The sequence below is a fragment of the Ictidomys tridecemlineatus genome, chromosome 13 (assembly GCF_052094955.1).
Source record: "Ictidomys tridecemlineatus isolate mIctTri1 chromosome 13, mIctTri1.hap1, whole genome shotgun sequence".
NCBI classification, from domain to species: domain Eukaryota; kingdom Metazoa; phylum Chordata; class Mammalia; order Rodentia; family Sciuridae; genus Ictidomys; species Ictidomys tridecemlineatus.
In genome coordinates, this window is record NC_135489.1 from 35841476 (window position 1) to 35856137 (window position 14662).

Genomic DNA, 14662 nt, shown 5'->3' on the forward strand with positions numbered 1-14662 from the left:
TGACATATTTTTATTTGGTTTCCAGAACAATGTTCTTTGCTTCCTCATCTCTCTGGTCTTGTTTTTATATGTTGGAATGCTAGAGGGCACACTGTTCAGAACTCTTTTCTTTATCTATTCACTCCTAGTTGATCTCAGTTGGTCTTATATCTTTAAATACTATCTACAACTCCAAAATCTACATCCCCAGCCTCAACCTCTTCGTGAATTCCAGATTCACATCTCTTTGCCTACCAGTTATGTGCGCTTTGATGCCTGCCTTACTCTGGATTCCTGAAAGAACACAGCCTATGGCAAAAACCTTATTGCTAACACATTGTCAGAATGATGCAATTCCAGAAAAGCATGACTGAGGGCAGATGAAAGGTGAGGCAAGGAAGAGCAAATATGAGTAGGTGTTATTGAGACATGCAGCTTGTAAAGAGGCACAGGTGTTTGCTTACTTTTAGTCGGCGGCCAGCACAGAGGTGTGAATGGTTCAGTGGCGAGAAAGGACACACGGATGAGTCTCAGACTGAGGGAGATGAGCCAGACAGTGAAATCCAGGAATTACCAGGAAATTTTAACAGATTATGTCTAGCAGGACCTGCTCCAGCCATTCAGATCTGGCCACTTCCAGTTAGGAGGATAAATTTTAACAGGTACTCTGAGCGAGCAATGACTTTTCTCACACAGTTACAATGCGGATTCAGGAAGGCTCAGGAAGCCAGGGAGGACATTAGTGGATTTTAGTTTTTCCCAGTTTTTGAATAGGTTAACGACCAAGATCAGCGTGTTCGTGTCCATGCAGTAATACCATTTAAAACTATTAAGGAGTTAAAAAATGCTTGTGATGTATATGGTCCTAATTCGCCATTTGTGCAAAGCTTACTCAAAACAATTTGCCATCAGCCACTTCCTCCCAGTGACTGAGTGTCTATCGCGTGCTCTTGTTTAAGCGGTGGAGATTTTTTTGCTTTGGAGGTCCTATTGGACCAATTATTGTTCATAGCAAGCAGAAAGAAATCGAAGGCAGGATATTGAAACCCCTGTGGACATGTTTTTAGGGATGGGTGAATTTGTGGACTTGGAAAGACAGTTGAATTACGAATCTGAAGTCTACTATCAGATAACTGCATGTGCTAAATGCATGGCACCAAATTAACTCTCGGAACCAGTCTAGTTTAGTTCTGACTAAGGTTAAACAGAGCACAGACGAGCTGTACTTGTACTTTGTAGATAGACTTTATCAAACAGCTAACAGATCAATCAGAGATCCAGGTGCTTGTGAATTTATTATTAAGTAGTTAGCATTTGTAAATGCAAATAAACTTTGTCAGGATGTTCTGAGACCCCATAGGAAAAAAGGAACTGTTTCAGAATTCATTCGCTTGTGTTCAGATATTGGCCCGGCTAGCTCAGTCAGTAGAGCATGAGACTCTTAATCTCAAGGTTCATGCCCCACATTGGGCGCCACATTTAGTCTGCAGCCAGTGCAGATGGTGTGAACAGTTTGGTCACGTGAGAAAATCCTCAGGGAGTTTAAAGACATAGATTCCAATTACCTTTAAACCAGCTCCAGGACAGCTCCTGGAACCCCCAGTCTCAAGCTACCCCGGGAAGTAGTGAGGTTTACTGAAGAGGCGAGAGAGAGAGAGAGAGAGAGAGAGAGAGAGAGAGAGAGAGAGAGAGAGAGAGAGAGAGAGCACTCTAGGGAGAGAGCTTTTATTGGGGAACAAAGAATTCTGGGGAAAATGCCATCCAATGAATGTCAAGGGGAGCAGTGTTCCAAGGTCAGGTGAGATGACTGGATCTTCGAGGGCAGTGGTGAGACTCGCCTCCACACGGACAAGCTCTCAAACCCAAGAAGGGTGGGGAAAACTCTAACACAAAAAGTGTCTGAGCGCCTCACACCCAGCTGGGGAGGAAACTCAGTCACGTGCAAGGATGGTCTCCCACACTTACTCTCACTGAACAACTTGAGAGTGCAGGCAGTATGAACTCCATTTCCTCTCACTATGTGGTAAGCAGGAGAGAGAAGACTTTTTGGCAGACTCCCCTCCTCCTCCAGTTGACCTTACACTAACAGAGCATCAATTCCTTCACACTTCCAGTTCCCACCATTCAGTCCCTCCAGCAGCAACCCCTGAAGAAGTCAGGCTCCAAGAAACAGCATAGGATGAGAGGCAGGCAGTGATCAGGAGTCAGCAGCCTTGGGGGTGGATGGCACCAAGCAATCTGCATCAGTAACAAGCAGCAGAAAACTTTGGCCTTACAAATAAGTAGAGGCTTATAAGCTTGGTTTGGCACAGTGACTAATTAGGCAGGAGTGCAAAACACATGAAAATCAGACCATACCATACCACTGTCCCAAACCCTCTTTCATCCTACTTTAGTTAAATATCAAAAAGGAATTGTGGGGCTGGTATTGTGGCTCAGTGGCAGAGCACTTACCTAGCATGTGTGAGGCCCTGGGTTCGGTTCTCAGAACCACATATAAATAAATAAAATAGAAGTTTCAGGCAGATGGTGGAGATGCACGTGTCTTCAAGTAGGTGAAGTCCTATCTTTGGAAGGCTGCCTGGCCTGCTCGGCTCCTGGCCAAGAAGCTTTGTCATCCTCTGGGATGATGTCCCATCTGTCCTTTCCACTTTGAGGTTCCTGGTGAGGATGTGGGGCCTCCCACAAAGGCAGCCTGGCACTCACCACTGTGCTCCTGTTGGACATTGTGGATCCCAGAGGAGAGCCTCAGTGATGTTGAACATTTATTTCATATATTTGTTGGCCACTTGCATTTCTTCTGTGATGTGCCTGTTCAGTTCCTTTGCCCATTTGGTGATTGGAATACTTGTTTTTACAGTGAAAGAATGAAAGAAGAAAATGGATAAAAAGGCACAGGAACAGATAAGAGAAGCCAAATTGTAAGACTACAAGCATATGGAAGACAGGGTTACATTCCCAAGAGGCTGGACTATGGTACCTGGAATCTTCTGTAGCATCCATAAATAAATAAATAAATAAATAAATAAATATCTATTGAATATAAAATAAAGGTCTAAGGAATTGTGCCTGGAACTCACTCTACAATACAGGCAAAACTTCAATACACATATGGCAATACACACAGTATATGTGTGTATATATGTCAGAATAAATAGATTCATAAGTAGAGAATTATAAAGCAAATATGGCAAAATGTTAACATTTGATAAATCTGGTTTTTAAAGTATGTTGGAATTTTTCACATTATTTTTAAATTTTTCTGTAGGTTTGATATTATGTCAAAATTTAAAGTTCAAAAAGCTAGTGGTCCAGAAGGAAAGTAACTTATCTCAAGGAAAATTAGATGAGAAAGCTTAGAGTAGGGCTGTGGGGGGTGGGGGGCTGAGAAAGTAATTACAAATATCCACTATAGACATAATTTAAAGTGATGATGTAAAGCTATGCTTATGGATAGGTAATATGTTATGATAGAACAATAGGGAAAAATTTTATTTTATTATTATAAATCAATAAAATTTTGTAAAAAGAAAATTCTCATTTAAATCAGAGGTTGGCTACTGTTTTCTTTAAAGGGACAGATAATAAATATTTACAGCTTTGTGGGTAAGTTTCTGTTGCACATACCCAACTCTGCCATTGCAGCAGAAAGAAGATTTAGACAATACACAATAGGCTGTGGTTGTGTTCTATTTCTTATAAAAGCAGGTGGCCATCTAACTTTTCCTGCAGTGTGCAGATCCTTGATTTTGCAAATGGACACTTTTTCCTCTACAACATGGTTTATAGGGAAGGAGCTCCTGTGAAGCTTCCTGTGGGCCCCCTAGACCTATAGGCAGGCAGTATGAGAGTTCCACTAGTCCCAGGCAATTGCCTTTTAATAAGCAGATCAAATGAAATTTAGTGAAAATATTAAATCAAAGCTCAGTACCAACACAGTGAACTTCTATACAGTTAGAATACTTACTGCCATTCAGAATAACTGAAGCTATAGAGGTTTTACATTTCATAGTTTCACTATCAATTAAAGTTTTATGCTAAAGTAACCTGGTCATCAGAGTTGATTTTCCATTTCTTCAACTTGAACTTCTTGATTAGACTAACACATTTGCAGTTCTGCACTGTTTAGCACCTCACTGAAAACCTTACAGAGCTTAATATCACTCTGGTTCTTGGCACAGTTCAAAAATTGTTTTCTCATAAAAGCAGAGGCCACCAAGCTGCTGCTAGCTGCCTTCCCTAAGGCTCTTGGTAAGTGATATCACTTATATTGAGGGCTCAGCATTACTTCCTTGACTGAAGCTCCCAGTGATGTCATGGCCCAGCATATGCCAGACAGCAGAGCCCAAAGCCACACCAGCTGCAGTGGTTGCCACCTTAGTCCATCAGAATTGGCTTCTGGGGTGCAACAGCAGGTGAGCCAACTGCAGATGGTGAGGCTGCTGCTGGTTACTGGCCTAGTCACAGCTCTCATCTGAGGGGCCAGGCTGGCTGGGGACGGGGGTGGGGGTGAGGTGAGGCTCTGGCCAGGCCAAATGCTAGGTTCCTGGCAGCTGGCATCCCGAGTGAGAAACTCTGTTTTTTCTATTTATGCAAACTTGTCATTGGGACTTTGATAGGAATTGTACCTATCTTTCCACTTATATGTGTTTTCTTCTTTAATGTTATTATAGTTTGAACCTTAAAATGTTCTCCAAAGACTCATGTGTTAAAGAGTTAGTCCCCAGCCAATGACACTATTGGCAGGTGGTGGAGACTTTAGGAGGTGGCACCTAGTTGGAAGAGGTGGGTCACTGGGGGTGTGCCTTTGAAGGGTATATTTTGTCCCTAGCCCCTTAAACCTTCTCTCAGCTTCCAAGCTGCCATGAAGTAAGCAGCTGTGCTTCCCCACAGCCTTCCACTGTTACGAGATGCCTAATGAGGGACACAGACAATGGAGCCAACTGACCATGACTGAAACCTTTGAAACCATGAGCCAAAATAAATCTTTCCTCCTTTAAGCTGTTTCTCGGGTGTTTTTGTCTTAGCAATGGAAAGTTACTAACAAGTGTCTTTGAGCAGTGTTTTGTTGTTTTCAGGACTCCTTGGTTAAGTTTATTCATAAGTTTTTTTTTCCCTTGGGTGCTACTATAAAGAGAGCTGTTTTTTTTTTCACCTTCTTTTCAGACTGTATGATTGTATATTGTTCATTAATAGTGTGTAGAAATATCACTTATTTGGGGATTTTTTTAAAGAGAGAGTGGGAGGGGGGGAGACAGAGAGAGAGAGAGAGAGAGAGAGAGAGAGAGAGAGAGAGAGAGAGAGAGAATTTTTTTAATATTTATTTTTTAGTTCTCGGCGGACACAGCATCTTTGTTTGTATGTGGTGCTGAGGATCGAACCCGGGCCGCACGCATGCCAGGCAAGTGCGCTACCGCTTGAGCCACATCCCCAGCCCTTATTTGGGGATGTTAATTTTGTATTTTTTTTTCTTTTTTGTGGTGCTGGGGATCAAATCCAGGATCTTGCACATGCTAGGCAAGTGCTCTACCACTGAGCTACATCCCCAGCAGTATCCTGAAACTTTGTTTCATTAGTTTATTAGTTTTAACAGATGTGTGTGTGTGTGTGTGTGTGTGTGTGTGTGTGTGTGAGAGAGAGAGAGAGAGAGAGAGAGAGAGAGAGAGAGAGAGAGATCTTAAGTGTTTCCTGTATACAAGATTATGTCATCTGCAAAGAGAGATTTATGTAATTTGAAAAGAGATAATTTTACTTCTACCTTTCTAATTTGGATGTTTTTTGTCTAACTGATCTGGCTAGGATTTTTAGTACTATATTGAAGTAATGAAAGCAGCCATCCTTGACTTAGAGGAAAGCTTTCATATTTTCACCATTGAATATGAAGTCAACTCTAGGTTTTTTCTTTTTCTTTTTTAATATACAGCCTTCATTATGTTGAAATAGTTTGCTTCTATTCCAGTATGAGTACTATCATGAAAGAGTGTTGCATTTTGTCAAAATGTTCTTTCAGCATCTAATGAGATTTATGTACCAGCATCTAATAAGATTTATCTTTTCTTTCTTTCATTTAGTTCTATGATATATTGACTGATTTTTTTGTTATTAGATTATTCATGTTACTTCAAAATTAAGTCCCACTTGATTTAACAATATACACTTGATTTACTTTAATGTGTGTTGATTTTTTTTTTGGTAGCATTTTGTTAAAGATTTTTGCATCAGTATTCACAGAGGGTATTGGTGTGTGTGTGTGTGTGTGTGTGTGTGTGTGTGTGTGTGTGTGTTTTAATAGTCATCTGGCTTGGTAATAGGTAACTTCCAAACTCATAAAATGAGTTTGGAAGTATTCCCTGTACTGCAATATTTTAATAAATTTTGGTGCTGTGGTTTGGTTATTGATGGTCTTCCAAATGCCCATGTGTTAAAGTCTGGTCCCCAGGATGGCATTACTGGGAGGTGGCAGAACCTTTAGAAATGGGAAGTCTTTAGGTTACTGGGGGTATGCCCTTGAAGGGGAGTATGAGACCCAAGGTCTTTTTTTTTTTTTCTTTCTGACTATCCATGACATTGACTACTTTTGGTCAAAGCAACAAGCAACAAGGACAATCATGGGTTGGAACTCTAAAACTATGAGCCAAAATAAAACTTTTCTCTTTATATGTTGATTATACCAAGTATTTGTTACAGTGACAGAAAGCTGACTAACACAACTGGTGTTTCTTCTTTAAATGTCAGTGAAGCCATTTGGCCCTGGGCTTTTTGTGTTTTTTTTTTTTTCTGCAAAAACAAAAATTCTAATTCAGTCCTATCAGTTATAGGTATATTCATATTTTCTATAAAATTATTAAATTGTTTCTAGAAATTTTTCCATTTTTATCTGGTTTATCCAATTTGCTGGTATACAATTATTACTCTCTTGTATTCCTTTTTTGTAGTATTATCAGTAAAATGCTCTTTCATTTCTGATTTTAGTTATTTTGGGACTACAAATTATTTTTTTAAATACTATAGCTGGGCATGGTGGTGCATTCCTCTAATCCTAGTGATTTGGGAGGCTGAGGCAGGAGGATTACAGGTTCAAACCCAGACTCAGTAACTTAATGACTTAGTGACACCCTCTCTCAAAACTAAAAAGAAAAGAACCACAAATATAGCTCAGTGGTAGAGTACCCCTGGGTTCAAGACAAAGAAACAAGCTAAAAACAACTATAGAGCTGAAGTGATCTTCTAGTTGCATCATACCAAGTGGTACATGATATCTACAAAAAATAATAGTTATTATAATCTTTAGGTATTGCTTCTCAGGCAGATGAGAAGCCTCTCAAGGGCAATTTGACAGTATCACACACATTTTTTTTGAGAGAGAGAGAGAGAATTTTTTAATATTTATTTTTTAGTTCTCCACCGACACAACATCTTTGTATGTGGTGCTGAGGATCGAACCCGGGCCGCATGCATGCCAGGCGAGCGCGCTACCGCTTGAGCCACATCCCCGGCCCTTACACACATTTTTGATTGTCATAATTAGGAAAGAGTTGCTACTGGTATTTAGTCGATAAGGAGAGGGATAGTAGTAAACATTATATTTGACAAGTCAGGTCCACCACAGCAAAGAATTATCTGGCCCATAATATCAAGAGTGTGAGGTTGAGAAACCCTACGTTAAAGAGTTTTTGCCAGATTCTGCCACTATAGTTAGTATTTTCCCCTTTACACACTGCATTTCTTTGAAGCATGTCAATAGTTGCAGTTTCCTCTGAGGGCCTGGGGTTCAGATATGTCCCCCACATCCTGGAGGAGGTTAGAATCTAAATATATCATTTGGAATTCTTCCATAAGGAAGCTCTCTTCCATGTTTACTTATAGTATTGGACTCATGTATATTCCACCTTGTAAACGCCTTCTGGTTGGCTTTGTGCTCTTTAAAAAAACAACACAAAACACACACACACACACATATGTGTGTGTATTTTAGTTTTAGATGGACAGGATCATTATTTTTTTATCTTTATGTAGTGCCGAGGATCAGAACCAATGCCTCACACATGCTAGGCAAGTGCTTTACCACTGAGTTACAACTCCAGTCCAAGGCTTTGTGCTCTTCTGACATGCCTTTATCCTCTTGTCATTAGATTTCTTGTTTATTTTCTGTACTACAGGATGATTCAAGTTCATCTCACACTTTCCGTGTCCTAGCCCTAGAATCATCCATTTCTCAAAGGAGCCCTGCTGGCAGCTGGAAGTTTGCTGGGGGCACTTCCAGCTGCCAGCAAACTTCCAGCTGCCGGCTGATGATTGGCTTCCAGCGGCTGATTGGCTCCTCTGCGGTGATTGGGCTGTTTCCCTGCCCTTTCAGACCACGGAGCTGCTCATTGGGGAACTTCTTTGGCTCCACCCATGCAACCCAGCCAATTGGCCTCAAGAGCAGGAGGATTGTGGGAGGTGGGGAGGCTGGTGTTGGGGTGAGAGGCTTGTGGGAAGCCGGTGGTGGCAGTTGGGCTCTGAGGGTTTTTTCCTGAGGAGCTGTTTTGTTTGGCGTGTGTGGTTCTAAAAATAAAGTTAGTTTCTTTTGACAAGTGGCTCCTGAATTGTGCCCAGCCAGACTGCGGCAGAGCCCTGATTCCTTTTCCGGAGAATAATACTTAGAAACCAAGAACTGGGTAGGCTGTTACTGGAGTATCATTTCTTCTAGGTCACCTTGGAGAACAGAGCTGGGTAGTGTGTGTACTAACTCATATATAGAAATATGTCCTGTAGTTGCTTTTCTCTCTTTGAGTTACGTATGTATACAATATATACATAAGTTAATATTGATGTCTCTGACTCTAATAGATCTGATAATAGATCTGGTAATTTCTTATTCAACACTTATTCACAAATTATAGGCATGAAAAATTAAAGTGTCTGGATCAGGTGATCACCTTAAAGGATGACAAATTTAGGAGCTCCACAAAGCTCCCTTTACTTTCTGATCAAAATGGAATCCTTCCTACTCTTCCTCCTTTGTTTTTTTTTAGTTGTAGTTGGACACAATACCTTTATTTTATTTATTTATTTTTATGTGGTGCTGAGGATCAAACCCAGGGCCTCGCACATACTAGATGAGCACTCTAGTGCTGAGCCACAACCCCAGCCCCCTACTCTGAATTCTTATAAGCATCTTATGATTACATTGAGTCATGTGTTTTCTCAATCACTAGCAATACATGCTTTATTAGAAGATATCATATATTCTTTGCATAGAGTATAACCCCCCAAAAGTCTTGACTACATAATTTAACAACATCTATTAAATTAAAATATTTAATTAGATAATTATGGGAGATAATCAAAGAAAGTGAGAGTAGAATTTATCAAATGGCTAACACCAAAAAGATAAGGATAATTTTTTATACTTGTCTTTTTAAAAACTATATTTTTCAGTTGAAAATTCTGCATGTATGTTTCCCTTTATCAATACATAGGTTTTTTTTAAGTCTGATGAATGCTACCACTTGAAAAACAAGAGTAAAGTTCTTTTTATTTTTAGACAGATTATACCATACAAATTAATCATGTAGGTCATTACTTTAGCTTCTGTAGAGGAAAAATTTGCTATCTTCTCTATACTTACACATGTCTGTTACCAGAGATATGTGGGTTTTTGAACTCCAGCAATGGGATATCACATAATTCAATTCTGACACTATCTATCTGGAGTTCTCTCAGACTTCTCAGGCTAAAGACAGTTTCATAAGACTGTCAGCAACTTTAGGCACATATTACATGTTCATATTTTCACTGGTGCTTCTAACTGACTATAAATCACAGGTTCCTATAACCCTCTCTATGGGTCTGATTTTTTGCTAAAATGGTTCATTGAACTCAGGAAAACAGTTTACTTACTAGATTACTGGTTATTATAAAATAATGCAACTCAGAATCAGCTAGCCGGAAGAGATGCATAGGGCAAGGTTCTGTGAGAAGTGACACAGAACTTCTATGCCCTGTGGGCTACCTTTCAAGTACCTTCTGAGTGTGTCAACCTGGAAGCTCTCTGAATCCTGTCCTTTTGGGCTTTTATAAAGGCTTCATTAATGTAGGTGTGGTTGACTAAATCATTGGCCAGATTAGTCACTTAGTAGCTGTTTTGGTCTCAGACAGACTGACTTATATCATACTGTGTTCAAGTAACTTTTGTTTTACTAAATAATGGCCCCAATGCATAATAGTGGTAATGCTGGCAATTTGGATATACCAAAGAGAAGCCAAGACACTTCCTTTAGTAAAAAGGTGAAATTTTTATTTATGGAAAGAAAAAAAATAGTATGCAGAGGTTGCTAAGATCTATGGTAAGAATGAATCTTCTACCCGTGAAATTGTGAATAGAAAAAAATGCATTCTCGCTTTGGTGTTGCACCTCGAATTGTAAAAGTTATATCCAAAGTGCAGGAAAAGTGCTTAGTTAAGAAGGAAAAGGCATTGCATTATAAAGTTCAGTGCTGTCCAAAGTTTCAGGCTTCCACTGGGTATACCCTGTGGATACAGAGGAAATACTGTATGTATTTCTTATTATAAATAACAATATCACAGCCATCATTTTTGTTCAATAGATGACAAGATAAGCAGTAATAGAAAAATCTTCATATTTTGACAAAGAAATTTGCTTTTAAAAATCCTGTTCCACATTTCAAAGCTGTAATTAAATGGCAGTGAGAAAGTGATTTCACATTTTAAAGTTTATGGGCTGCATTACTGACAGTGAAATAAATCAGCATTTGTTGTGTATAGTACAGGAACTCACACAAACTCATGCTTACTAGGAAAACCAAACCAAACCAAAACAAAATAACTTTTGATAAAAGGGAGCACTTGGGATATCTAGTTAGTAAGCTTAATACCACAATAGCATAGTGTGTTCACACACGATGAATACATAGATACCTAGTGTGAGCATAAGGTAGGACTCTCTAGTTGTCAGACATCTATATAAATGCCAACTTAGATATGAAAGAGATTTGTTTTCTCCACATTCTCTAAAATAATTCCTATATACCATTGGTAATATAGACTCACTAAAGATTTGAGATTCTAAAACTAATACATTTCCTTTTGAGTTTTGATTAAACACCTCTACACACTGAGTTTTAAAATATTTGATAACTTCTGCATTAAATGTTATTATATATTTCTTACAATGATACAACTCCTTTTTTGTGGAATATGTCTGAATAAAAGACAGCTTTTCTTACATTATAGCAAAGATAGAATTTCTTTCTATTGTTGCTAACAGACAATTGGTAAAAAAAAAAATTATTCACACTGAAGAGTTTCCCACAAATCTCAGAACTCTTCCTCAGATTTTTTTCTTAATTTTAGTAATGTATGGGCTTCAAATTAAATTGTCATTATAAAAACTGATTTAGTTTTCTCTCCAGTGGGTTTTGTTTTTAAATTGAGCATAAGAGCTAAATATTGATTAATACCTTTTTCATGGTCATCAATAGCATTCATAAGATTTTTGTTCTGGTATAGTGTCTCTGGAACTGAATAAAGTTGGTGTATATAGTAAGGGTTTCTCCCCATTCATCATATTTAAACTGTCTTGCCCAGAATGGAGTTTCTCTTGATTAATAAGATCAGAGAATTGGCTAAAACTTATGCTGCACTGAACACACTGGTACATCTTGTCCTCAGTGTGGATCTTCTGGTGATCAGTGAGATCTATTCCTATAGTGAAGGTTTTCCCACACGCATCACATTTATATGATTTTTTCACCTGTGTGGATTTTTTGATGATTAATGAGTTCAGAGCGATGACTAAAGCTTCTGCTACATTGGTCACATGGATATGGTTTCTCCCCAGTGTAGATTCTCTGATGCAGGATGAGAGCTGAGCACTGACTGAAAGCCTTCCCACACTCATTACATTTATAAGGTCTTTCCCCAGTGTGGACTCTTTGGTGTCTTATGAGGTCTGAGTTCTGACAGAAACTTTGGCTGCACTGTGTGCATGGATATGGTTTTTCTCCAGTGTGAATTCGCTGATGAAGAATAAGGTCAGAACTCTGACTGAAGGTTTTCTCACAACTATCACAACGATAGGGCTTTTCACCAGAGTGCACTCTCAGATGTTTAGTGAGGTCTGAACTTTGACTAAAAACTTTTATTGCACAAATTACAAGCATATGGTTTCTCTCCAGTGTGGATTCTCTGATGTAGAATAAGGTTGGAGCTCTGACTAAAGGTTTTCCCACAGTCGTCGTCACATTCATAGGGTTTCTCACCTTTATGAATTCTATGATGTTTAACAAGATCTGATCTTCTACTAAACATTTTATTGCACTGATTACATGGATAAGGCTTCTCTCCAGTGTGAATTCGTTGATGATTAATAAGATCTGAAAGCCTACTGAAAGTTTTGCTGCACTGATTACATGAATAGGGTTTTTCTCCCGTGTGAATTCTTTGATGCAGAATAAGAACTGAGCTTTGATTAAAAGCCTTTCCACACTCATTACATTTATAGGGCTTCTCTCCAGTGTGGATCCTTCGATGTTTAATAAGGTCTGAATTCTGACTGAAACTTTTGCTACATTGATTACATGGATATGGCTTCTCCCCAGTGTGGATTTTCTGATGCAGAATAAGGTCTGAGCTCTGAATGAAGGCTTTCCCACATACATCACACTTATATGGTTTCTCCCCAGTGTGGATTCTTTGATGTTTTATAACATCAGAACTTTGACTAAATTGTTTGTTACACTGATTACACGTATAAGGCTTCTCTCCAGTGTGAATTCTCTGATGTTTAACTAGGTCTGAGCGCTGCCTAAAACTTTTATTACAATGACTGCATTGATAAGGTTTCTCTCCTGTATGGATTCTCTGATGTATAATAAGATCTGAACTCTGACTAAAGGCTTTCCCACATTCATCACATTTATAAGGTTTTTCACCAGTGTGGACTCTTTGATGTTTAATAAGGTCTGAACTCCGAATGAAACTTTTAATACACCAATTACAAGGATAGGGTTTCTCTCCAGTATGAATTCTCTGATGCATAACCAGAGCTGAGCTCATTCGAAAGACCTTTCCACAATTATCACATTCATAGGGTTTTTTCCAGTGGTTTCTCTGGTGCTGAATAAGGCCTGTACTCCAAGCAAAGCTTTGTCCACATTCCTCACAGTTATATTGTCTTCTTTTAAAAAGGGTCTGATACTTTTTATTCAATTTATCTCCAAATTCACAGAATTCTCTGCCGTCAGAGTTCTGGAGAATATCCTCTTTGGGATTACCAAACCCTTCAGTCAACATTTCAATTTTTGCTGTAATTTCTTACTCTGAAGCTGGTTGTCCAATTTTGATCTTAGTCTCAATATTTGGAACAATAAACAAAATCCAAATGGAAAGTGTTCTCCATGCTATAAGAAAGTTCAGGTGAAACAGATTGCAAATATAACAATATGGGAATGCTGAAATTACCCTTTTCTTTTTTTTTTTTTTTTTTGGTACCAGGGATTGCACCTGACAACTGAGCTACATCCCCAGCTCTATTTTGTATTTTTTATTTAGAAATAGGGTCTCAGTGAGTTGCTTAGTGCCTCACTTTTGCTGAAGCTGGCTTTGAACTCACAGTCTTTTTGCCTCAGCCTCACAAGCTGCTGGAAGAAACAATAGTAATGGATCATATTAATCATTTATAGAAGTGACTTACCAGATGTGCTCTGTATGATTATTAAAGGACATCTGGGAATACTGAAACCTATTTACTTTGATTAGGAAAGTATGACTAAATTAGAGCTAATACACAAGCAATTTATTTTATTCACATATTTAAGGTAAGCAGTATAAAAGAGTGAAGAAAAATGAAAAGAAGTTGATTAGGCTCTACCCAGCATTGTGCGGCTATTTGGGCCAAAAAATAAGGTATTAATTAAAAAAAAAAAGAAAAGAAAGAAAGAAAAGGAAATCAAAACCTTTCCATTTTTTTTTAAAGACAGAGTGGGTCTCATGAAGTTGCTTAGAGCCATTCCTTCTTCTGACAAGAGTTTTCTATGTGAAGCAAATCCTGACTTATTATTTATTGGGCACTGTAAGACTTAATGCTTGATCACAGAGTTCCAGATGGCTATATATTACAAACGGCCATTGTGTACTTGTTACCGATTATAAAAAATGATGCAAAACCCAGCATTCCATTGTAAAATTAACTAGCAGTAAATTCCAGGGGCTAGGGATTTGGATTCCATATTACTTTTTCCTATGGTTTTGTTACTTCTCTCCCAACGACCTTATAGGAATTCCCTGTTACTAGTTAACAGACAAGCGGAAATTAAACAGTCAGTTTTCAGATGGGTTTGGCAGCATGTGAGCACTAGCCCAAAACTTTTACTTATACCCTTACTTAGTGATGGCCTCAAAAACATTGATAAAGGCAAATCTTTCCAGTTGGCAGAATTTCAGGTATACATGTGGTTATATACATCTGTCCACTTTTCATGAAAGGCAGCACAGTCTAAGAAATATTCCTATATTGATTTTAGGTAGTTACTAATGGGTTATCAGAATATATAGTTACTTTAAAAGAATTAGATTGGAATAGCAGAAATGAGGATTATAGAAGCAAAATATGAGGATGGACTTCCTAGAATGAGCAAAGAATGTGAAAATATTTGTGTTCCTTGTGAATCCTCAGTAA

At 38.6% G+C, this 14662-nt stretch overlaps 1 protein-coding gene across 2 annotated transcripts; it reads right to left on the reverse strand.

The window, feature by feature from the left end:
• Window positions 1-11646: 11646 nt before the first annotated feature.
• LOC120885906 (uncharacterized) lies at window positions 11647-13131 on the reverse strand. 2 transcript variants are annotated; one of them, XM_078030185.1, is made up of 2 exons: window positions 12134-13131; window positions 11647-12048 (listed from the first exon to the last, which is right to left on the reverse strand). In XM_078030185.1, exons 1-2 carry the CDS (start codon window positions 13039-13041, stop codon window positions 11721-11723), a joined length of 1236 nt encoding a protein of 411 aa, XP_077886311.1. In that variant the 5' UTR covers window positions 13042-13131; the 3' UTR covers window positions 11647-11720. The 2 variants fall into 2 exon arrangements, with proteins under 2 accessions (XP_077886311.1, XP_077886312.1); XM_078030186.1 differs by having other exon boundaries at window positions 11647-12030; window positions 12116-13131.
• Between the last annotated feature and the right edge of the window lie 1531 nt (window positions 13132-14662).

What these genes read in the sequence shown, in the direction of transcription:
- LOC120885906 (XM_078030185.1), bottom strand. Translation starts at nt 13,041, where the DNA reads ATGAGCTCAGCTCTGGTTATGCATCAGAGAATTCATACTGGAGAGAAA. An exon ending in AAACCATATGCTTGTAATTT is followed by an intron (nt 12,049 to 12,133) that starts GTGCAATAAAAG and finishes TCGTTGTGATAG; the next exon opens with TTGTGAGAAAACCTTCAGTC.